This window comes from Sorex araneus, chromosome 6 (genome assembly GCF_027595985.1).
Source record: "Sorex araneus isolate mSorAra2 chromosome 6, mSorAra2.pri, whole genome shotgun sequence".
In the NCBI taxonomy this organism is placed as follows: domain Eukaryota; kingdom Metazoa; phylum Chordata; class Mammalia; order Eulipotyphla; family Soricidae; genus Sorex; species Sorex araneus.
Genome location: NC_073307.1, coordinates 120,465,576 through 120,489,759, shown reverse-complemented (window position 1 = coordinate 120,489,759; position 24,184 = coordinate 120,465,576). Strand labels below are relative to the sequence as shown.

Genomic DNA, 24,184 nt, shown 5'->3' with positions numbered 1-24,184 from the left:
CACAGGGGGTAGGGCATTTGCCTTGCACGTGGCCGACCAGGGTTTGATTCCCAGCATCCCATATGGTCCCTTAACCACTCCCAGGGGTAATTCCTGAGTGCGGAGCCAGGAGTAACCCCTGTGCATCGCTGGGTGTGACCCAAAAATTAAAAAAATTATCTTAGTTTAGGTAATAGGATTGCAATAGTGTTCAGTTTTTATGATATTTATGTACAGAGTTACAGCAAGTCACCACTACTGAAATACTCATGACCCTACATGTCCATCACTATGTCACCCCTGGTCCAACCTTGCTTCTCTCACCCATCCCATTCTTTGCCAATTGACAGGAATGTTGTGATACATACAGCTCCTTTCCTTAGTAACACCCATGTCCTCCATTTATGACCCTGTTTACTTCTAGTCAACCTATTTGTTCCTTCCACCTCATTCCCAAACCTACACTCTCAATCTGTATTCCAGAATCCAAATCTTACTATAGATAAATATTATTAAGGCCCTTTATTTATTCCTCAATATACAACAGATATTGCAGTGAAAACATCCTTCTGTCTCATATCTGGCTCTTATCTCACTCTGCATATCCTCCAATTCTATCCAAGTTGCCACAAACTGCATGACAATTTTTTGTGCCATTTCACAGTATTCTATTTTGTATGTTGACCACAACTTCTTCATCCGTCCATCCATCCATGTGTTGTTGGGGACATTTGTGTTGCTTCCAGACCTTGGCTATAGTACTAAGAGCTGCAAATAGATATGTGAAAATAGATATTTCAGCTAATGTTTTCTTATTGGTGGTTAGATAGCAAAAAGTGGGATGGCTAAGTCAAATGGGGAAAATGGGAGCTCCATTTCTTTGAAAAATCTTCATACTGTTCTCCAAAGAAGCTGGATTAAGTGACAATACTACCAACCAAATGGCAGTGAAGATTCCTTTTACATTACACTGCTATCAAAACTTGTTTTTAGCTTATTTTGTGCACATGTGTGTGTTGTGTTATTCTCACTGGTGTGGGGTGATACGCCTCATTATCCTTTTTCATTTTTCCCTTAGTATTTTTTGATACTATGTGATAATGAGAACTTTTTCATATTGCTACTGGCCATCTACGTGTCTTTGTTGAAGTTTCTACCCATCTCTTCTTCCCATTTTCATGGAGTTTCGGGCTTTTTATTTTTGGTTGTTGATCCTACGAGGGTTTTATAGATTTTGGATATTAGTGCTTTGTCTGAAGTATTATATAGCATCTAATTCTTTAGTATTATTTTGAGTTTTGGACCATGGTATGAAATGATGAATCTTTATATCATTATTTTGCTTGTGGCTATAATTTTCCCAACACCTTTTATTGAAGATACTTCTCAGTCAATTTCATTTTATGTTCTTTGTTCATTTGTCATAAATTAACTTTTCATATATGTGAAAATTTATCACCCAATTCTATTAGACTTTCTATTAGCACAAACAACTAGCACAAATCATCCTGGAAGGCTTTACTTCAAGAATAAAATTATTCTCTTCCTTTGTTCCTTTACTGATTTTTTTTTGTCTGTTTGATCTGCCTTTTGTGAGAGTGGAGTGTTAAAGTACTACACTACTACCATGTTACATTCAATATCTCTGTACAAGTCTACTAAGAATTTATTTACATATTTGATGTGCCTCTATTTGGTATATATAAGTGAACAAGTGCTAAGTAATTTTGATTTACTGGTTCCTTTAATCTTTATATCTCTACCATAACCTTTTTAGTTTGAAATCTTTATTGTTGATATTTATATGATTATCTCTGTCTTCTTTAAAGTTTTTGTTTGTATGATTGTTTTTAAACTTTTTACTTCGAACCTGTGTGTTCCGTTAAAGTTCAAATGGGTCTCTAATAAGCAGCAGGACGTTGAGATTTTGTTGTCTTATTTGGCACTCTGTACAGTTGACTAGTAAGTTTATGACATTGATATTTAGTGAAATTGGTTTGTTTTTTCCCTTAAGGGCGGGCTGAGCCGGGTTGGGACTCCTGGGTAGCGCCGGCAGAATCGGACGCAGGGTGGGGTCAGGGCGAGTTGGGGAGGTCGCTCAGGGCGGGGTCGTGCCGGCCGATGCTGGAGCCTAGGTTTTACCTCCCCACACCGGACAATGGGCAATGAGCTAAAACCCAAGTGGCTCTGGGTGCCGAGTCTCACCCGTGGCCACGGGCAAGGCCACAGATGACTTTCAGCGGGCGCCGGGAAATTGCTGATATATAAAATAATTTATTGTCATTTTCAATGTATATTCTGGGTGTGATCTAGCTTTTGTTGCTTTGTTCTTTAATTATTCTCTTCCCTTATAAATTAATGGTGTAGTTATCAGATTCCATTTGCCTCTTTTGTTTGTTTTCTCTCTAAGTATTTTACGAAGTACCATGATGAATTAGACTTGGATTTTAATTACAAAACTGAAATTACAGAACTGTGAGGGAAGCTTGAGGGGAATAAGGATTGGTGGAGTAGAAATGACATAAGGACAGTGGTGGAGGGTCTTGGGTACCTTTGGTTGTAATAAAGGTGCAGTAACTAAACACCAAAACCAAAAATGTTAACCCTATTGTAATCCTATCTAAGCTGTACTGTACTTTGCGTTGTCTCTGGTTATTCATCCATTTGCTGGAGTGGGCACCAGTAAGTCTCTATTATGAGATTTTTTGTTACTGTTTTTGGCATATCCAATACGCCAAGGATAGCTTTCCAGGCTCTACCGTGCAGGTGGGATAGTCTTGGTAGCTTGACAGGCTCTCCAAGAGGGATGGAGGAATCGAACCTGGGTCGGTCACATGCAAAGAAAAATTAAATTTAAAAAATTAAATTAAAAAAATTATAACATTATATAACACATGATAACAGTATACAATAGAGTTCAGTCTTTGTGCTATTTAGTTCAATGTAGTACATCATGTATATCATTATGGTAGTGTATAAAATAGTTTATCTGGAATAAAATCAATTGAATGTGGGACATAGACTTTGTATATTAACTGCTGGATATGATCTTTCTTTAGATGATACTCAATAATTTTGAAAATTCACTACCATTGTTACTTCCAGTATTTCTTTAAAGGTTCGAGAAATGACTCAAAGGGCTAGAGTTAAGGTCTTGCATGTATGAGTGCAGGATTCTATTGCTAGCACAACGTGGCCCCCTGAACAGCACCATATATGGCCTCAGAAACAAAAATAAATGCTTTTTAATTTGTAAAATTTCTATTAGCATATCTTCAGATTCAATTATTACTTCAAAGATTGTGCCCAATCCACTTATGAACTTATCAAAGGTATTCTTCATTTCTACATGTTTTAATTTTCAGTTTTCTTTTTTCCACATTTCTGTTTATATTATCCAATTATCCTTACCTTTTGTCAACTTCTTATTAGATTAGTGGCATATAAATCATGTTCGTTTTAGTTTCAAGTCTGATATACCCAAGACTCTCTGCCTTGTTCCAATATTATCATATCATATATTGGGTATAAATTGGTATTGTATTTATTACAGAAAATGCACACAATTTTTGTCTTCAATCTTATGAGCATAACTAATCAAAGAATTATAGAGAAACCTAAAGATTGCTGATGCTTTTAGAAAACAGAATTCTGATAAATAAAAGTAAATTTTTATAATGTATTGCTAAGTAATGATAAAAAGTGATACAGACCATTAAAGACCTTGGCAAGTAAAGATATTGTGCTTTACTCTCAGTTATAATTCCCCCTGTTTCAAGCTCATTGGATGGCATTTCTGCCCAAGGTCACAGCTTGCAGCAAGGACTCCAAAGCAGCAACCATTTGCAGGAAAGAATGGATGGGTGGGGTAGTAAGATTGAGAGATGGGGATAAAACTTAACCCAGAAAAAAACACATCATGAGGGCATGCCTCAGAGGACTGCACACTCACAGTTGCCAGCAGACCCTTTGCAGGAAATCACAAGGTTGACCAGCATCTTGATAAACCTCCCTCCAGAATCAGGTCTCACCCTCCAATAGAAGGAGACTCCTCGCTGGGCAAGGAACTATCCTCTGATGCCTGCCAGTTCCAGAAAGTTTTTCTCATCATCACAGGATACCTTGTCACCTGCAGCAAGAAGAATAAAAATCAAGTATGTTTATCAGCTACTTCGTTCTAAGTCTATTATTGGGTTTTCTACATGAGGATAAAGTGTTCTGGAGCTAAGGAGCTCAGATAGAAAAATAAAGGAATGAATATAAGCTCCCTACGAGATACTCTTGAGGGCTTGTATTCCCCAGCAAGTTAATGTGGGTTAATGAATCAGGTTAATGAATCAAGACTGTTCGCTTATCACATCCTCTCTTCGTTCCCCTTTTCATCACAACCATTCAAAGTGAAATCATGGACAGGCAGGGCCATGGCGGGTGAGTATCAGGATAACTGGGGACATTGGTGGTGGGAAATGTACACTGGTGAAGGGATGGATGTTGGAACACTGTATGACTGAAACCCAATCTTGAACAACTTTGTAACTGTGCTTCAGTGATTTAATTAAAGCATAAATTAATTAACAAAAAAAGTGAAATCATGCTCTAGTGTGTTTCTTAAATAATTTAGGGAGAAAGGTAATTTACATTCAAGTATTCCAAAGCTGAAACACTGTGAATAACCCAGCCTTGTTTTCCTTACTTATTACTTAGAAGCACCGCAGAAAACGAAGGCCCAGAAAGAAATGACTGGGTCTGGGATGGCGGGAGGTGGGGGGGATATGCATCACTAGCAAAGTTCTCACCTGGGATATGTTAGGTGTTGGGTTTGAGACACATAAATGCAATTGATTAATTAGTTAATTAGATACTGCATTTTACATACAATAAATTTATAATATCCCACTGTGATTCCATATTAGCAATAAGAAAGTTACATGAGAGAGTGACTACTAGCCTCCAGGGAAAGGAATAACAGTGAGCTTTACATCACTAAGCCTGAAAGAAAAGGAGAGGGTGGAACTCTGGAACTCTGAAAGCATCTGTAGTTGCAGCTGTAGATACAGAAAAGAGTCTTCAGGGGCTGGAGTGATAGCACAACGGGTAGGGCGTTTGCCTTGCACGCGGCCGACCCAGGTTCGAATCCCAGCATCCCATATGGTCCCCTGAGCACCACCAGGGGTGATTCCTGAGTGCATGAGCCAGGAATGACCCCTGTGCATTGCCGGGTGTGACCCAAAAAGCAAAAAAAAAAAAAGAGTCCTCAAAGAAGGGCTTTCCAAGGCTAGAGTAAGACTGATATTGTCATCTCAATCCTGGCAGGGAGAGCCAGGAAGTTAAAATTCCTAATGCCCTTCGCTGCTCTCCAATCCTCTATCAGGATCTCCATTTCACTGAATGCCACCAGGAGGAAGAGAGAGAAAGAAGGAGGAACCCACCTCCTAAGGGGCCAGAGATAATTTCTACAAAACACCAGGGAGTAGCACAGATGGACTTGAAATCACACGCAAGCAGGAGATCCACCATTTCTTATAGTCTCTTCATGGGTGGTTTTCCTAGGATCTCTCTTTCTCTCTTTCTCTCTCTCTCTCTCTCTCTCTCTCTCTCTCTCTCACACACACACACACACACACACTCCTCTTGAGTGCCATCTCTTTAGAATAATATCTCATTTTCATAAACACACTAAAACTGGAACAGATTTTCCTTAATGATAATTATACAAATTTTATATATATTAAATTATATATAATTTTAAAATTATAAATATTTTACATTAATTGTTCTAGTAACACTAGAATAAATCAAGTACAACTGTGACTTAAACAACAGAGAAGTTACTAGACCTTAACTGGTGACTCCAAGGTAGTATACACCACAGAGGCTGGTCTAACTTGCATCCCCCTAACCCCCAAAACTGACTTACCCAACAGGTTTCCACATGTGGTATTCCAGACACACCAATATTTCTGCTCAGGGGAACAGAAAGGAAGGAAGAGTCAAAGTAAATGGTGCCTCTTTTCTGCTCACCTCCCACTGGCAAGAGCTAGGTCATGGCAGCAAGGAAGGATGGGAATGGGGTGTTTCCTCATCAAAAAATATCAGAATTACTGTGTTGAAAGGAGTAGATTGTCTACAGTGTGAGGCCTTAATCCTGATATTTTTCTCCAGTATATGCTCACATGAGTATTTTTCCCAAGAGCCTGATGAATGATATGGCAAGAGCCATAATGAATGATATGGCAAGAACAGGAAAGATTCAGACAAGGTGCTGATAACAAAGAATGTTACTGGAAATTCTTTTTTTTTCATATTTTTATTAGTTAATCACCGTGAGGTACAGTTACAGACTTACAAACTTCTGTGCTTGTGCTTGCATTTCAGTCATCTTACTGGAAATTCTTGCCTTATCCATTTGTCTCTATTAAGTCTCAATGTGTCTTTGTTAAATGAGGATGTTGCAATAAACTTTAAAATATATACTAGATGCTGTGGATATAATTATGAATAACAACCAAATAAAAACCATGCTGTTCCAGGTTTATTAAGCTTTAAGAAAAGAAACAAAATAAATTAAAAATAATAAATATTCTGAGAATTGCAGTTGCAGCTGTGTTAAGTTTCATGCATAAAAAAAAACTACAAGGTGTCACGAAAGAGGGTAATAGAATTTCTACATCTCTTCCAACTCCTCATTAGAACTGCAAGAACTAGAACAGAGGACAGGCGATTCCGTTCTTTCCTCTCTGCCCTGGAAGGACAGGTTCTTTCCACCTGTAGTTCTTCTACCATCTTCTTCATCCGCAATAGAGAACAATATCAGTCTATCTAAAACAGGATAGACAACTGATGCATTTGAGACTGGCGGTTTGGCTTCTACTAGCATCCACTTTTCTCTTTGTGAGTTTGTTTTTTCTTTTATCAACATGAAATTTTCTTTAAAGAAAATTTATCCCCGTTAACGGGGATAAAATCTTTACTATTTTGATTTTATTCTTGGGGTCTGGCTTAAACATTTCTGACTTACCTTGTCTCATATCTCTGTTAAAAGCAATACTCCCAAAATCTCCAGGCTCTCTCTGATATCTCGACTCTCTCACAGGACAGGGATGGGCTACCTCCCCGCAGCTCCCTATTCTTCTGAGAGCCTAAAAGTAACTCCCACAAACTACCTCTGTCTCCATATAAGCTCATTAACTGGCCATGATCCAGAGACTCATAAATCTCAGAAGAGATCAACAACCTGCAGAGATGCCTTTGGACCCCAAAGTCACCATTCAGTTAAAAATTTAACTCCAGTGATCCCGGGGGCCGCACGCATGTGCGGCCTCTCCACAGCTGTACAAGCGTGAATCCAGACCCAGCAAAACCTCTTTCGGTGTGAGCAACTCCTCGCAGAATGTCTCCAGCCTGAGAACTAAGCCTTGGCCCCGTGCCCGCCCGGGAGGGGAAAGGTATTTCTCTCTCTCTCGCCTCTTTCTCTCCGGGGATGAAGGGCGCGGTGGCCGCCATATTAAGACGACCACAGATTGGGTTTTCAAGCCTGCAATTATCTAATATCTGGAAGAAATCTCCCTGGACTTCTTGTTAAAGTACAGAAATTCAAAACCGCGCGGCCGCTACCGGGGCCGCGCGACCTTATTTGTCTTCATAGTAGGTCTGAATCTAGTGGGGTACTCCTAACAACAATAGTGAGGTTTGTGTTGAAATATTGAATGTAACCAAAGTAAACAGAATGTAAAATGAAACTTATCAGTTACAAGGTAGGGGGTGGGAGGGCGGGATGGGAGGTGTACTGTGTGGGTTTTTTTTTTTTGGTGGTGGTATATGGGCACTGGTGAAGGGATGGTTGTTTCAGCATTGTATAACTGAGACCTAAGCCCGAGAGCATTGTAATCTTCCACACGGTGATTTAATAAAATAAAATAAAATATATATATATATAATGTAGGCTAAGAATAGCCAGAAGTAGCTGCAGAACTCCTGTTTGCTCCCCCAAATTAAAAAGAAGAAATAAAAAAAAAATTTAACTCCAGCTATATCACCCCATTCAAAATTTTAGAATTCCTGGAGCAACATCTTATACACGACACCACTGATGTATACCAGAAGTAGCACACCACATTGGATGGGATGTGAAGTAGAAGGAGACCAATCCCAATTATGAAAATATTAACACACACAGCTTAACTTGTAACAATGTGTTAGTAATCTCTTATGTAAGGGCTTAATGACTCCAGGATGAGATATAACAATCTTCATACACTTTCTCCTAATGAGATATTTTAAAATCATTTTTAGAAAATTATTCATAACAAACAATACAAAATAAATTATTTAGAGACTGCTTTTGGGGCAGACTTGGTGGTGGTTGGGAAAATTCAAAATGATAGTGGTGGGAAGGTGTAATGGTGGTGACATTGATGTTGGAATATTGAATGCAATAAATCATTGTGAACAGCTATAAAAATAAAATAATTTGGGGGCTGGAGTGATAGCACAGAGGGTATGGCGTTTGCCTTGCACTCAGCCAACCCGCGTTCGAATCCCAGCATCCCATATGGTCCCCTGAGCACCGCCAGGAGTAATTCCTGAGTGCAGAGCCAGGAGTAACCCCTGTGCATCGCTGGGTGTGACCCCCCCCCTCCAAAAAAAGCAAATAAATAAATAAATAAATAAATAAAATATTTTTTTAAATAAATAAATGAAAGCGACCCTGAATCTGGGCAGTTGGTATACAGGACAGGTAACAAATAGGACTCAAACATAGACCTGTGGATTCAAAGAAAGTTTCTGCCACCTATTTGCTTGAGATCTGACAACCATTCGACTTGTTACTGCTTCATTGACCTTATCTATAAATGGAAATAAAACTATAAATAGGAGAGTTCTTCACTCACTGTGATCAGAGACAACAAAAGAGGCTATACAAGTTGCATCATATTCCACTGTGTACATGTACCACATGTTCTTGATTCATTCATCTGTAGTTGGGCGTTTTCGTTGTTTCCACGTCTTGGCTATGGTTAATTGCAATGATAAATATATGTTTACATATATTCTTTAAATTTGATTTTGTGTTTGGGGGACAGATGTCAAGAACTGGCATCATTGGATCATATGGTAGTTCTATTAATATTTTTTAGATAGCTCTTCATATTGATTTTCATAAAGGCTGAACTAGACAACATTCTCACCACAATGAATGAACAGTAACATGGGTGGGACTAGAGGGTATCATAAGAGAGACTGAATGAAGTCAGAAGGAAAGGTATGAATACAGACTTATCTCTCTTGTGTGTGGTATTTAAAGATACACAAAAAGGTAGCAACAAAGATTTTTTTTTAAAAAAAAAAGCAACAAAATAGAAGAACTGATCCATACAATTGAGTTTGGGGTGAAGAGCGTTGGATCCTGGGGTGGGGGGGTTACTCTAATGATGGGTGGTGTTGAAATTATGTGCATGAAGACCCTTAATAGAAACATTTTAAACCAAAGAAACTCAATAAAAAAAATTTTCAAAAAGAGTTTCCATGAGTAAAGTTCTGGATGACTCATCAGCTATTATTGACCCAAATGTGAGTCTCTCTGTTTTCTCAGGTTGGAATTCATATATTCACATGAACAAAGGTGATTTTTATCCCAAACTGCAAGTGGTTTAAAAATAAATACCTTTCCAGTGGGTAGGGCGTTTGCCTTGCAAGCAGCCGACCCGGGTTCGATCCCCAGCATCCGATATGGTCCCCTGAGCACCGCCAGGAGTAATTCCTGAGTGCAGAGCCAGGAGTAACCCCTGTGCATCGCCAGGTGTGACCCAAAAAGCAAAAAATAAATAAATAAATAAATAAAAATACTTTTCTTTTTCCATCCACTGCCCCCAAAACCTTCACTTCATCACTTCACAAAAGAATTCTTTCGACAAAGTTAACACCACTCCATTAAACTGGGAGACAGGGGGAAATAGTGGTAATTTTATCATTTAATTCATAGAAAATCATTTGCTACTATCCTTAGATTAGAAAATGTCTTAGAGGCATGGCTATACCCATGACACCTTCTGTACAGATTTTCCTCCTCTAGCCTCCATGAACTTATCATGGCCTAGGACACTGAGAGAGGATTACTGGACCCTATTTATGCATGACAGCTGGGAATTCATGTTGCAGTAAAGATATTCAGTCAGTGAAGTCAGAAATACTGGGTTTAAATGAAAATTACAGAACTCAGAGGTTTTGACCAATAGTATCTTAATCTCAATGTACCTTGATTTCCATACTCTGAAATAGGAATACCAGTATTTCTACTTAGCAGAGTCACCCTGAAATCCATTACCCATAATCATACAGCAGGTGATCCAGGCTTGTTCGTGTTCCAGGGGCACCAGTGGAAGAGTTCTGATCATGGATCCAACTGTCTCAGGCTGGGGCACTACAGCCACACCAATGAATGGAAGTGATCAGGCCCTTCTTCCAACTGTCAGTACTGACACACTGCTCCTGAACTTTCTGGACTTCCTCATTGCCCTATCTGGTCTTTCAGGAAATGCTGTGGATTCTGCATGAAGATGACTGACATCTTGGTATATATCTTCAACCCTGAAGGGAGATAAATTTTTCTCTCTCTTTAGAGATTACACAATCCTGAAGGAAATCAAGTACTTCCACTCCATCACAATGTCATTCTCTAATTTTTCCTTCATTTTATCAACCATTGCCTATGTTGCAAAAATGCTTTTTGTGTGTTTGTGTTAGATTAACTCCAAACATTTAATAACTCCAAATTCACCACCAGTGTGAAAATCCCATGATTCCTTCCCTTTCCTACCTGCCTGCTTAGCAAACCAAAACTTTTTACTTATAGTTTCGGTCACATACTTACACTTGTGTTGATTCTTTCTTTTTAAGTATTTGTTATTAGTGAATCACCGTGAGGTACAGTTACAGACTTACAAACTTTCGTGCTTGCATTTCAGTCATACAATGGTCTAGTACCTATCCCTCCACCAGTGCCCGTTTTCCACCACCAATGGTCCCAGTATCCCTCCCACCACCACCACCCCATCCCCTCCACCCCACCTCACCTCTGTGGCAGGGTATTCCCTTTTGCTCTCTCTCTCTCTCTTTTTGGGTGGTTTGCAATAGAGGTATTAAGTGGACATCATGTTCGGTCTATAGTCTATTTTCAGCCCGCATCTCCCATCCCGAGGAGGCCCTCCTAGCACCTTTTACTTGGTGGTCCCTTCTCTATCCAAGCTCCCTTATCCCCCAGCATTCGAGGCCGGCTTCTAAGCTGTGGAGTAAGCCTCCTGATCCTTATCTCTACTATTCTTGTATTGATTCTTATGGTTGGCTCATGTGTTGACATACCTCTACATCACTGAAACATTCATTGGTCCTTGAACAATGTCCTTATATTATCTCCATCTCCTCCTCAAACCCCACCCTCACCCACTCCCCTTCTTCTATAAGTTCTCATTTCCCAGAACCATTTGTTGAAAAAGCTATCTTTGTTCAAATTCATGCATCCAGTTCCTTTGTCATAGATTAACTGTCCATAGATCTGAGAAATTACATCTGGGGTCTCAGCCCTAATTCACTGGTCAGATAATCTATCCTTATTTCGCCTCATGGTGTTTTGATAGTACAATTTATTTTTTTTTTGTTTTTGTTTTTGGGTCACACCTGGTGATGCACAGGGGTTACTCCTGGCTCTTCACTCAGGAACTACTCCTGGCAGTCCTCAGGAGACCATATGGGATGCTGGGATTTGAACCCGGGTCGGCCGCGTGCAAGGCAAACGCCCTACCCGCTATGCTATCACTCCAGCCCCCGATAGTACAATTTAAAGTTGTAAAATGCAACACCTCCCATCTTCTTTCTTCTCAGAATGATTCTGGCTATTTCTGGAGTTTTAAAACCCATTGCAAATTGCGTTAGTGTTCATGTTACATCTTTGAAAAATCCCAATCAAAATTTTGTTCTCAAGGGGGCTGGAGCGATAGCACAGTGGGTAGGGCGTTTGCCTTGTATGTGGCTGACCCAGGTCGATTCCCCGCATCCCATATGGTCCCCTGAGCACCGCCAGGAGTAATTCCTGAGTGCAAAGCCAGGAGTAACCCCTGTGCATCACCAGGTGTATCCAAAAAAGCAAAAACAAACAAACAAAATTTTGTTCTCAGAATTTTGATGGGGATATTATTGAATCTGTATAACCTTTAAGTAGGATGGTCATTTTGACTATTTTAACTTCCAAACCATGAACATGGACTATTTTTAATTCTTTATATCTTATTTTATTTTCCTCAGAAGTATATTATAATTTTTACTAAATAGGTATTTACCTTCTTTGTTAGAGTAAGTCTTAAATACCTGAGGGATTTTTTGCACACTCTTAAATGGTGTACTTTTTGCTTATTTGTTTTCTACATAGCTGGTTACTTTAAAAATGCAACATATTTTTGTGCTTTGATTTTGTAGCCTGCTTGTTTGTTGTATAGGTTCACTATTTCTCAGAATTTTTTAGTGACATCTTTAGGAGTTTCTAAATACTGTAAATGATATGTACAAAATCATGTCATCTCCAACATGATAGTTTGACTTAGCCAGCTTGGATACCTTTAATTCTCTCTCTCTCTCTCTCTCTCTCTCTCTCTCTCTCTCTCTCTCTCTCTCTCTCTCTCTCTCGCTTTCGCTCTCGCTCTCTCTCTTTCTCATATATTTGCAGTGGCTATGCCTTCAGCAATGTGTTGAATAATAGTCATCAAAATGAATATCCTTTTTTTTCTGCCTGACCTTAGAAAAAGAGCTTCCAGTTCTCCACTATTAAAGATGATGTTTACGGTGAGTTCCTTCTTTTCAAAGTGCTGTCAGGGACCTTACTTCTTCTCAGCAAGGCTGTAATGGACATGGTCTTAAACAAGGCCTTTTCATAGACAAAAATAGAAAGGAAGTGATTTGTAGTTTTTCCTGTATAAATCCCTACCCTTCTTTGTTGATTTCTAGGTCCATGATTCCTTCTGACTCAATTTTTAATAGAACATTTTTATTTCATTCTCTTCTAGAACATTGTAATTTTTGAAGAAAATTTAAATAGGTGCAGTAGTGGTATTATATGCATGAGAAGTCCTGATTAACAGTATTGCAAACCACAGAAACTCAATTTTAAAAATTAATTGAAATGATATATCTGCCTTTAATTTTACATCTCAATATATTTATTTCAAATAAATATAAATGTATGTTTTCATATTTGTTACTGTGTTAACAGTTTTTAGAGTGTTGGTAATGAAAAAGTCAGTAATAGCAGTCATCTCCTAAATGTACTACTTATTCAAGCAAGTTTGACTTAAGCTTTATAATTTAAGAAATATATTTTTTTAATGGGATCAAGATTACCAAGTAGGGGAAATCAATCAAACACTCCACTCTTCAAGGCAGAAGTCAATAGTAAAAACTTAATTAAATGCAGAGTTCTGCCTAAATTTTAGTAGAAAAAGTCACTGCATTAATCCAGCCGTACCCCTCAAAGGAAGAAATCCATATGAAATTACAAGCAGTATTAGCAGAGAAACAGAACAAGAGCACAGCTAGGCTTGAACCCTGCAGTCTGGGATATGTTTTCTTTGCAAGATTCTAAACTACTGGGGAATATAGTAAAATTATAATAAGCAGGCAAACTTCCCAGATAACAAACTTTATTTTCGCATCTATGGAATAGGGAAAAATGACTGAGAAATGAATATTTGAGTTGAAACCAGCACTGGAATTGTATACGTAAGTGTGTGTGTGTGTGTGTGTATGTTTGTGTGTGTGAGAGAGAGAGAGAAAAAGAGAGAGAGAGAGTGAGAGAGAGAGTACTGTTAGCCATTAGGATAGATGAAATCTCTTTTTTCAGAAAACCCAACTTACGGCGCCGATGTGGGGAGAAAGGGACTCTTCTTCACTGCTGATGGAAATGCCGACTTGTTCAGCCCTTTTGGAAAACAATATGGACTATTCTCAAAAAATTAGAAATTGAGCTCCCATTTGACCCAGCAATACCACTCCTGGGAATATATCCTGGAGAGGCAAAAAGGTATAGTAGAAATGACATCTGCATTTCTATGTTCATCTCGGCACTGTTTACAATAGCCACAATCTGGAAAAAACCGGAGTGCCCAAAAACAGATGACTGGTTAAAGAAACTTTGGTACATCTACACAATGGAATAATATGCAGCTGTTAGAAAACATGAAGTCATGAAATTTGCATATAAGTGGATCAAACATGGAAAGTATCATGTTGAGTGAAATGAGTCAGAAAGAAATCTTGAGACAGACATAGAAAGATTGCACTCATATGTGGAATATAAAGTAGCAGAGAGGTACGAGCTTGCAGTGATGCAACTTCTGACAGAAATTTCTCTGGACTTAGTTACTAAAATACTAAAATACAGAAATCCAAAACCTCGCGGCAGCTATTGTGGCCACACGACCTCATATCTCTTCATTCTCTGTCACTGTCACTGTCATCCCGTTCCTCAACGATTTGTTCGAGTGGACACCAGTAACGTCTCTCATTGAGAGACTTATTGTTACTGTTTTGGGCATATCCAATACGAATGGGTAGCTTGCCAGGCTCTGCAGCGTGGATTTCTCAGCAACAAATTATCAAATGCTGGAAAACAAATTATCAAATGCTTCCTTTCCAACAGGTCCGACTTTGGGGGGATGGGGGAACTCCAAACAATAACAGTGAGCTTTTTGTTCAAATATTGAATGTAATCAAAAAAAACAAATATTGAATGTAATTAAAGTAAATAGAAAGTAAAGTGATATTTATCAGCTACACAGGCGGGGTGAGGGGCTGGGGGAGTGGGGGTTGGGGGGAGGTTTGCTGTGGTTCTTGGTGGTGGGATATGTGCACTGGTGAAGAGATGGGTGTTCGAGCATTGTGTAACTGAGACTTAAGCCTGAAAGCTTTGCAACTTTCCACATGGTGATTCAATAAAAAAAAAAATTTTTTTTTAAAGAAAACCCAATTTGGAAGTCACAGGCATGAGCTATGGGTGATCTCAGTGAGATTTGATATGACAGAATGATCCACCATGGAGGAGAAAAAAATCATAATTTATGATTATGGTGCCTAGAAATAAATTTAAATGAGGTGCAACATGTACACATCAAAAACTATAAACCGCTCTTGGGCTGGAGCAATAGCACAGTGGGTAGGGCGTTTGCCTTGCACGCGGCCGACCCGGGTTCGATTCCCAGCATCCCATATGGTCCCCTGAGCACCGCCGGGAGTAATTCCTGAGTGTAAAGCCAGGAGTAACCCCTGTGTATCGCCGGGTGTGACCCAAAAAGCAAAAAAAAAAAAAAACTATAAACCGCTCTTAAAAGGAAGAGAAGACACAGGAAATAAAATAATATTTTAGGCTCATAGAATGGAAGAATAAACATTGCAATTGCTGTCCTACTGAAAGCACTATGCAGACTCAATGCAATTCCTATCAAATTTCAGTGATATTCACCATGAACACATAATAAAACCACTACTAATACTTGTATAGAATAATAAAATGTCCTGGTTGACAACAAAAATAAAAAAACAGAAAAAAATGGAGAGAAATTTCATTCTCTGATTTTAATTATACTATAAAGCTACAAAAATCAAACAGTATGATACTAGACTAAAAGAAGACTTTCAGACCAATGGAATAGAATGAATATCCTAGAAATGAATTCTTAATATACGGACCATGAATTTTTAACAGAGTTTAATATAAACAAAATGCAAACATGAAAGTTCATAAGTTTGTAACTGTAACTCATGGTGATTCACTAATAAAAAAAATGATGGTGTGGGAAATGATGGTATTCTTACTTAAAATGCTTCCCAGAACTGTTTTCTAAACTGCATTGCCTCCCACTACAGGTTTGTATGGCTTTGATGGATACCCAGGCATAGCACTGGAAGAATCCCCAACAATAGTTTATGACCAGAGGGAGTTCAAGTGGACAGAGATTGTGAGATAAGAACAAAATCAGACCCATCTTGAGAAACATCTCATGACTAGTTCACTGCCCAGTTGATTGCATGCTCCTATTTGATAGCAGAAAAAAGTACAGGAAATGACAGTGGATTGACAGCTTGATAAGCCTCCCTTCAGCAATACACCCTTTCCTGCAGGTTTATCCCTAAAGCAGAGTATTCTTTAAAAGCTATCAATCCCAAGAGGCTCTTCCCATCATTAAGGATCAAGTGGTTGCCTACATCAGGAAGGAAAAAAAGGTATGTTTACAATCAATTATTTATTTACAAAGTAACTATTGTACTTTTCCTCTTAGTGAAAGTGGAGCTATGAACATAAATCCATCATTATATTGAGTAACTAGGGTGCCAGAGGAACTTCAATAGAAAAGAAAGGGGGTTAAAAAAAAACAATTTTTCTGCTTACAATTCAGGGTGCTCACAAATCTGACTGTAAGAAATGTGAATTAGATGATGTTTTCTTTACAAAACTCTCTTACATTCATCCTTCAACATCAAACATTCATTTTTATTGAATGATGAGCAATGAGTTCCTTCCTTAATTTATGGAACAAGCTGGCACAATTTTATGACAAACTACAAGTGCTTTATTTTTCATCTTTTTGAAAAGTAGAAGATAGTTCAAAAATTGTTGAAAACAGAGGATCTAAAATGGAATGACTATTATTTACTTAAAAGCAATTTACCTATATGGGCATGTTTGAAGAAGATACATGGGATGGTGACCACAATGCTCTAAACTAAGGTGGCATAGGGGAGGCTTAATTAATTTAGATACTAGGCACAAAAGGCAAAGTCAAGTAGAAGTACCAGACCTTAAAGAAGTCTGTGAGTGTATCTGTTGGTGAGGCTGTAGGTAGTAAAGAACCAACCAAAGTAGGATTATGCCCTCAGGTAGAGTATCTCAGTCACTGCAAACTCAAGAAAGAAGGGGTTCTTGGTAAATTGATGTGGGGAATCAAGCACGTTAGTAGCGGGTGTGGTGTTAGGACAATACATGCATGAAACTATCATTAACAATATTGTAAATCATGGCATCCCAATGAAAGTGGGAATTCAATAAAGATGATATCTGATGGTGAATGGAGAGCTCCCACAGTTATTTCCTGTCATAATCTCTCCAGGCAATTGGCTCAATTTCTCATTCTTTATCTCCTGTTGGTTTGTTTGCACCTCTGTCATATCAACTCTTTAATATAATCTCTCACACTTATCACAAATGCCTTGAATATTAAAAAGAATGTTTGTAGTGGGGCTACATGAATATTTTAATTGTACAGTTTTGTACTATTTTAACTGTACACTTTTGTACAATTTTGCCAGCTTGGAAAATGAATCTATTAGAACAACAACTTGAGGGACTGGAGTGATAGCACAGTAGGGCATTTGCCTTGCACGTGGCCAACCTGGTTTTGATTCCCAGCATCCCATATGGTCCCCTGAGCACCGCCAGGGCTAATTTCTGAGTGCAGAGCCAGAAGTGACCCCTGTGCATCGCCGGGTGTGACCCAAAAAGAAAAAAAAACTAGAACAACAACTTGAATAATAAATAAATTATAAGAACTAAGCAGGATACCCAAGTCATTTTATATATATATATTTATATATATATAAGACTCATTTTATATATATATAAGACTCATTCAACTTACTATTCCCCTTTCCCACAGATGTGACTTATTCTACATGACTCCCAGATACAAGAGTACTTATTTCCTGGGGACTGAAAAGAAAGGAAAGGTACTAGGAGTTAGTGCCCCACTTCCCCTTCCCCTTACGCCCACCATCAGAATCTAGTTCATGGTACTATTCCATCATCAAGAGAAACTGGAAAAATGAAACCCATTCCCAATCAAGACTGTCAAAAGTACGGTAGTGATAAGAATAGATATTTGGGTACCAAGGGGGAACTAGCCATCTCGTGTACCCATGAGGTTCTCCCATGTACCCACATGGAAATTTACTAGTAACTTCACACAACCGTGAATGACACGGTAGCAAACATCAAGGAAGCCTCACATGGGGCTATGTGAAGGCAAAACGGAATTTAGCAGTGCTGATATAATCGAACAAAACTTTCGTTGTTCTTGAAGTCTCAAGCCTATGTTAAATCAAGATATTGCAATAGATTGTGGGCTAGACGTTGAGGTTATCATCGTAAATTTCTTTTTAAAAAAACAAGTGGAATGGAAACAGAATCTGAGACGTGATCTTCTGTTGGAAGCATGCCGCTCTGAATGGGTGATTGGAAGTCGGGACAGGGAGGGGGCTACAACTGTGCCGAGAGATGTTTCAAGCAGGAAGGCAGACAAGTGTTCTGTATGAAACCTTTCAGTAACAATACTGTAAACCACAGAGTCAAAAGCTGTTTTTTAAAATGGCTCTCTGAGAGGCAGACTGGTGAGTAGGAGGCAAACAGAAAAGGATGGGGACAAAGGTGGAAGGAAGTAAACACTGGTGGCAGGATTAGTGTTGAAATATAGTATGCCTGAAACCCAGTCTTTTCTTAAATTGAATCACCATGAATTGCAAAGTTATTCTTGATTGAATTTCAGGCACACAGTGTTCCAACGCCAGTGTGTAGTTCTCTCCACGAATGTTCCCCTTTTGCCTCCTGCCTTCCAGCCTGCCTCTATGGAAGGCGCCTTTTTACCTCCTTTCAGCCCTCTGTCCTCCAGAGTGACCTCTTCCCTCCACCATTTTCGTAGGGGTCCTTTCCCTGTACGCTTCTTACCAGAGACCGGTTGCCAGAAACCATGCTCTCTGTTTCTATTACCTTTGGCATTTGTTATTTCCTTACTACGCATCTTTACAACCTGCCTGAGTGAGATTGTTCTGTGTCTGTCCCTCTCCCTCCAAATAATTTCACTCAGCCCTATACTCTCCAGAGCCATCCATATAGCAGCAAATTATATGGTTTTAACTTTTTTGTGGCTAAGTAGTATTCCACTGTGTATAGGAATCATATAATTTGTTTGGGAGCCACACCCAGTCATGCTCAGAGCTTGCTCTGTATCTGTACTCAGAGATCACTCCTTGCAGGGCTCTGTCATATGGGGTACTGGGAATCGAATCCTGGTCAGCCACATCCAAGGCAAGAAACTTACCTACTGTACTATCTCTCCTGGGGCTGGAGCAATAGCACAGCGGGTAAGGCATTTACCTTGCATGTGGCCAACCCGGGTTTGATTCCTCTGTCCCTCTCGGAGAGCCCGGCTAGCTACCGAGAGTATCCCGCCCGCACGGCAGATACTGGCAAACTACCCATGGCATATTCAATATGCCAAAACAGTAAAAACAAGTCTCACAATGGAGTAGTTACTGGCGCCTGCTCAAGCAAATTGATGAACAACAGGGTGACAGTGACAGTGACAGTGACTATCTCTCCAATCCCCTATATGAATTTTTCTTAACTAAAAATTTCTTGCTTTTCCACTGAGTCTATCTTACAGAGCTAAACATTAAAACCCACCAATACACAGAAGAGAAGCATTTTCTGACATGAAGCTGGGTTATTTCTTTCTGACAACTCAGGTCAATCTGTTAGAGCAAAAGTTCAGAGGACCTTTGTGACCTTAATCATGATGTCCTATCTCCCTACAGAGTAGACAACACTCAGTCACTCAGATCATCCATTAGTCATGCTTAAAACTGCCAATTTCCTGCCCCTGTCAAAACCACAATCCTCAAGCAGAAAAAACGCTGGATGCTGGATTCAGTGCCCTGTCACTATGTCACGCAGCCTACCGGAGGTTTTTCTCCATCTAACCCCTAGTTCATGACATAATCTACGTCAGTGAACAAGAATATTGATGCCACAGAAATTCCTATGTGAGTGGAGAATTCGTATAGTAGAGGCAGCGCATGCTATAGAGACTGAGAGAATTGAATTTGAATCTAGGTTCCAGGGCACAAAAGTTGTGTGGCCTTTTGGTATCTTAATTCCTACAAGCCTATGTCTTTTCTTTATCACATATGGAGAGTAATTGCAGGTAACTGGGTGGCTATGGGAATCAGTGACCATACACGAGGTGCTCAGGTCTTGCTTATGTTTCTAGGGGACCTGCAGAGGGTTTCTGGGCATGGATCCAACTGCTGCAATCTTGAGAACTGATCCCACACCCATGAATGGAACTGGAGAAGATCTCTCTTCATCCTACATAGTGATCCTGATTCTGAGCATTTTTACCATCGTAATTGCCCTGGTTGGTCTGGCAGGAAACTCCGTGGTACTCTGGCTCCTGGCCTTCCACGTGCAGAAGAAAACACCTTTCCACATCTATCTCTTCAACCTGGCTGGCGCTGATTTCTTCTCCCTTTGCTTCAGTATTATATTTTCCCTGGAAATCTTCTCTACCCTTTTCATCTTCAGGTATTTTGAATTCCTGTTGAACTTCACGTACATTACAGAACTGAGCATTCTCAGTGCCATCAGCACGGAGCGGTATCTCTCCGTGCAATTTCCCATCTGGTACCACTGCCGCCGCCCAAGAAGCATGTCGGCTGTCATCTGTGCCCTGCTCTGGGCCCTCTCGCTGTTGCTGAGTCTACTGGAAGGGAACTTCTGTGGCCTCTTCAGCAAAAATTATGAGAATTTTCGGTATTATTCATGTCGAGTCATTGATTTCATCTCAGTCTCGTGGCTGATTTTCTCATTTTTGCTTCTGTCCGGGTCCAGTCTGGCCCTTCTGGTCAGATTGTTCAGTGGTTCCCAGCAGATGAAGCTGACCAGGCTGTACATGACCATCGGACTCACAGTGCTGGTCTTCCTCCTCTGTGGCCTGCCCTTTGGTATGCAATGTTTCCTCTTAGCCTGGATCCAGAAGGATTTCTTTGAGTTGCCTGATTATACTTTTTGGGTTGTCACTTTCCTGTCCAGTGTCAACAGCTCTGCCAACCCTTTTGTTTATTTCTTCGTTGGTTCCTTTCGACAGAAGCGGCGGCAGACCCTCAAGCTGGTTCTGCAGAGGGCTCTGGAGGACAATCAGGAGGGGGAGAGTGAAGGCAGCTCTCCTCAGGAGACCATGCAGATGGAGGGCAGCCGGGTGTGCTGATAGAGAGCCTCTGTTTCCATCTCTGTCTAAAGCTCTGACCGTCTTAGTCCTCAGTAGTTCGGGTGATTTTTCTTAACTTTTATCATCATAAAAGCCCCTAATAGTAACACAATAGTTCTCCTCCTGATAATGAATTGAGAGCATTTATCAGCAAAAACCGAACCTCAAGATGTGTAAAAGTAGTCTAACACATGCTTCCAATTGTGCATCCCTGGGTTCAGTCCTTTACATTGCAAAAATTATTAGGACTGGGGACCAGAGAGATAGTATAGGATGCAGAGCACTTGCACTGCATGCAGTTGATCTTGGTTCAATCTCCAGCACCTCCTATGGTCCCCCAGTCTCCACCAGGCCAAAGGTGGTTCCTGAGCACAGTGCCAGAAGTAAGCTCTGAGCACTGACAGGTGTGCACCCCCACAAAATAAATTATGAGGACTGGGGATCTTCTATATTGTAAATCATAATGCTCCAAAGTAGAGAGAGAGAGAGAGAGAGAGAGAGTAAGAAGGAAACTGCCTGCTATAGAGGCAGGGAGTAGGGTGAAGTGGGGGTGGTGAGAGGGTTACTGGGAACATTGGTGGTGAGGAAGCTTCACTGGGTATTTAATCATTGTATGACTGAAACAATCATGAAAACTTTTTGACCAACTCTCACGGTGCTTCAATAATAAATAATTTTTAAATATTCAATAAAATGGAAATTGAATAGGAAATAAAGACTGGGGATCTGGCTCAACCAAAAACTGTGTGCCTTGAAAACCTGAGAACAGAGTCCCAGCCACCTGCACTGCTAATAATGCTGGTGATGATTTCTAAAATACTGCAGCAGAATCCCAAGTACAGTCTGACCTGACACAAGAACGATAAACGCTTTATCACCAGAGAAGTGTTCAAATATGACATGGAGACTCTTCCCATTCCTTAAGATTCTCCTTCAGCAAAGGCAATAAGCATTACAAGGTAACTAAATTTCTGTGCTCACTGTACTTGATAGACTAAAAGCACATTGTATTTTCGAGAAATTTTGTCTTTTCAGTCTGTCTCATAAAATAGAGGGCTAAAGTTCAATCTACCCCCAAGAAAAGTCTTCCTCTATAACTTTGTCTCATGCTAATTCACTAATAAAATAAAATTTTAAAAAAGAAGAAGAAAAGTCTTCCTTCCAATCTGAAAATGTTCAAATGCTGTTGAAATTTCTATTGCATAATAAAGCACCTGAATAGACAAAGCAATCCTAGGAGGAAAAGGTGAGATGCATCTCTTTCCCCAACTTTTTTTGTTTGTTGGGTTGGAGTTTGGGTTTGGGTTTGGGTTTGGGTTTGGGTTTGGGTTTGGGTTTGGGTTTGGATTTGCAGGCCACATCTGGCAGTACTTGGGGTTTACCCCTGGCTCTGTTTAGGCAGGGCACAGGGGACCGCATGGGGTGCCAAGGATTTAGCCTGGGTAGAGCATATAAAGCAAGGAAGTGCTTTATCTTTATCTGCTGTACTATCTCTCAAGCCCACTAAATCATTTGTTACAGTGACAAGAAGAAAACATTTTCATAGAGAAAAAAATACAATACTTTGCTTTTTTTTCAATTTTTATTAAGGCATCATTTACAAAGTTCTTAATAGTTGTGTTTTAGGCATTCAATGTTCCAGGACCAATCCCATAACTGATCTCAACTTCCCTCCACCAGTGTCCTCAGGTACCCTCCCACCCCCAGCCTGCCTCCGCCTTGACAGAAACACCTTTAAGTCTGCTAGCAGCTGTAGTTTGGATCTCCTGCTTTCATTGTATCATTGGCTCTATGGTTTATATAGATAAGAGAGAGCTATCCCCCCACCTCTACACTATCAATGTACCCAAGACCCTTGACACCTGCTCTCCATCACTTCCCATCCCCCTTCCACTACATCCCCCACCTTGATTTAGTTTCTTCCCTATCCTTCTACAACCTATAGTCTGGAGTCAAGAGTGATGTAAGGGGGATGGAGTGATAGCACAGCGGGTAGGGCATTTGCTTTGCACGAGGCCAACCCAGGTTCAAATCCCAGCATCCCATATGATCCCTTGAGCACTGCCAGGGGTGATTCCTGAGTGCATGAGCCAGGAGTAACCTCTGTGCATTGCTAGGTTTGACCCAAAAAGAAACAAAAAGAGTGATGTAAGAAGGGAACACCAAGTAGAGGATGTTAGGAGGACCTACTAAGGTTGGAAGATGCATGCCGAAAGGAGACCATGGACCGGACATGAAAGTCACTCAATACTTCTATTGCAAACTCCAACACCCAAAAGGAGAGAGAACAAAAGGGAATGCCCTGCTGCAGAGGCAGGGTGGAGTGGTGGGGGATGGGGTAGGGGTGGTGAAATGGATACTGGGAACATTGGTGGAGGAGAATGGGCACTAGTGGAGGGATGTAAACAATCGCTGTATGACTGAAATGCAAACATGAAAATGAAACAGCACATGTAAGTGAGATCATTCTGTTTTTGTCCTTCTTCTTCTTCTGACTTACTTCACATATCATGCTATCCCCCACATCAATCCAAATTGCAGAAAACTGCATAATTTCATCCTTCCTTGTAGATGCGTACTATTCCATTATATATATGCACAACACCTTCAGAATCTACTTATTTGTTATTGGGCACCTAGGTTTATTTCCTATCTGAGCTATTATACTAAGTGCTGCATTAAATAATAGTGTGAATTTTTATGACCTTTTGAATTAATGTTTTTATTCAATGGGAAACTTTTTTGAAGGGTGGTTGTAAACCAGTGAGTGTCGAACTGAACAACAAAATTCCCTCGTGAACTGGTCACCTGAGGCAAACTCTCTCTTACCTGCAAAGTAAACCATAACAAAGTGAGGGTTAGGCTTTGGGGAAAGAACAAAATGAGAAATAAAGTCCTTATCTTCAGGCTTTTCATAGTGGTGAGGTGGGAGGAGGGTGTAGTAAAGTGAACACAAGTAGCCTTGCTTTTAGAAGTTTGTTGCACCTAATTTATTTAGTTGATTTCAATCCCCACTACCAGTTCTTCCTTTTATGTCTATGAAAGTTGGGAGTCAAATCTGAATATTTCTCAAGAGGAGCACAATAGGCAGTAGAAATAGAAAAGGCTGACATAGCAAGTGCATTTTT

At 39.9% G+C, this 24,184-nt stretch overlaps 1 protein-coding gene and 1 non-coding gene across 2 annotated transcripts; one reads left to right on the top strand and one right to left on the bottom strand.

The window, feature by feature from the left end:
• Positions 1-2,098: 2,098 nt before the first annotated feature.
• On the bottom strand, positions 2,099-2,224 carry LOC129406389 (small nucleolar RNA ACA64). Its single transcript, XR_008630984.1, has one exon. It is a non-coding gene; the product is annotated as a small nucleolar RNA ACA64 (small nucleolar RNA).
• Positions 2,225-20,084: 17,860 nt separating this feature from the next.
• Positions 20,085-21,056, top strand: LOC101547578 (mas-related G-protein coupled receptor member X2-like). Its single transcript, XM_004607927.3, has one exon. The coding sequence runs from the start codon at positions 20,085-20,087 to the stop codon at positions 21,054-21,056; it is 972 nt and encodes a 323-aa protein (XP_004607984.3).
• Positions 21,057-24,184: the final 3,128 nt, after the last annotated feature.

Bases quoted from the DNA above. Each gene is read 5' to 3' on its own strand.
- LOC101547578 (XM_004607927.3), top strand. From the start codon at position 20,085: ATGGATCCAACTGCTGCAATCTTGAGAACTGATCCCACACCCATGAAT.